General features: G+C 36.9%; 1 protein-coding gene across 1 annotated transcript in view; it reads right to left on the bottom strand.

Moving 5' to 3' along the window:
- LOC119420317 (peroxiredoxin-4-like) overlaps positions 1 to 542 on the bottom strand; it is a 5,965-nt gene extending 5,423 nt beyond the window's left edge. The window contains exon 1 of the mRNA XM_037687706.1: positions 485 to 542. Coding sequence (XP_037543634.1) covers positions 485 to 542 — 58 coding nt within the window. The remainder of the gene's footprint in view (positions 1 to 484) is intronic.
- Positions 543 to 1,590: the final 1,048 nt, after the last annotated feature.

The raw sequence follows: 1,590 nt of genomic DNA, 5'->3' as shown, positions 1-1,590 counted from the left end.
TTTCGACCACCAAGGGAGGAATAAGTTTGACAGTAAATTTCAGTTTTTGGGTCTGGAGGGTCTTCACAAAACTCAAAATGTAACACTGTCATAAATTTATTTAATGGGACTTCAAGGGAATTACGGAGTAGTTGAGATATTTTGAAGTGTGGATCTGTGGAAAGTTTATGAACAGTTAATATCCTACCTGTTGTAGATGGTGTTTTGAACTCTCTGTTTGGAGAAGAAGAAAAAAAAATCTGTCCCGATTGATAAATCAGTGTGAGCTGGGGGCAAAATTATGGTGGAATGACAAAACATCTCCAGTCTTTAAAAAAAAAGGCTGCTCATACCAACGCTAAATATTTAATGTTGATGAGATTTCCGCAGAACCCCTTATGAAAAGCTCTGAAGCATCTCTTTAATCTAGATTGTATTATTATGGATTTAATTTTGGCAGCCCTGTAGAGCTTGACATAAATTCAGGCAAATGTTCTTGCGTCACCTGTGCTCAGAGGTCTCTTCATCATCGACGGTAAAGGCGTCCTGAGGCAGATCACCATGAACGACCTTCCTGTGGGACGATCTGTGGACGAGACGCTGCGGCTGGTCCAAGCTTTCCAATACACAGACAAACACGGAGAAGGTACGAGGCCTTTCTTTCACTCACTTTGTTTTTAGACACTTTTTTTTCCCCCCTAGGGTCAAAAATGTTTAGACTAGTGCAAGAGTAGATGGCTGTTTTTCATTACGCTGTCTGAGCTGCTTTAAGTTGTATTTTTATTTGTCCTCAGTGTGTCCAGCAGGATGGAAACCAGGCAGTGACACGGTAAGTAGGACCGGTTTGAACTGGCTTGACCTTGAGTTAATATTGGTCTAATTAGTTTAAAATGTCTTGATGTTGTTGTTTTTATTTACCAACCATTCTCTCAGTCCAGCTTAAATAAGATGTTTCAAGCTGAATAACAATTAAACATCTGCTTAGTTTCTGATCTTTAAAAACATTTCAGCCTCAGCTGATCTTCAGTGATGTGTTTGTTTAATAAGTTGGCACTAATTTAACTAATTCTTCGTGCACAGATCATTCCAGACCCGTCGGGCAAGCTGAAGTATTTTGATAAACTGAACTGAACGACTTCGTTTCAGTTTGTGAAATCCGGCCATATTCCAATAAAATGTTTTCCTAAATTCTTCTGTCTTGCTTCTTTTTTGGATTAAAAACTGCACTGCAGGACTATGGACACTTGTAGGTTTTATAGTTTTGTTTGGTTAAGAAAAAAGTAGTTTGTTCAAAAATGCAGCTTTTCAAGAAATGTTGGTCTTTAAAAATAGTTATCAGCTCTTTTTGACCGCATTAGTCGTTCATTGATTTCTGCTGTACAGCACTTTGGTTGTTCTTGTTGTTTTAAGTGTTCTATAAATAAAGTGGCATTTTAGTCAAAAACACATGGACAGATGTGAAGGGGCCTAATGAAGTTAATTTATGCAAAAATATAAATGCTGAATTTTTTTTATTTATTTAATTTTTATTCCCAACTGTGAAGAGTTTACATTTTCAAATAAAAAATTACCTGGACTCATTTAACATCTTACCTCCACATCAATCTGGTA

Source organism: Nematolebias whitei, chromosome 14 (genome assembly GCF_014905685.2).
Source record: "Nematolebias whitei isolate Nwh7 chromosome 14, NemWhi1, whole genome shotgun sequence".
NCBI lineage: Eukaryota > Metazoa > Chordata > Actinopteri > Cyprinodontiformes > Rivulidae > Nematolebias > Nematolebias whitei.
The sequence above is the reverse complement of the archived record's forward strand: the minus strand, read 5'-3'. Positions and strand labels throughout refer to the sequence as shown.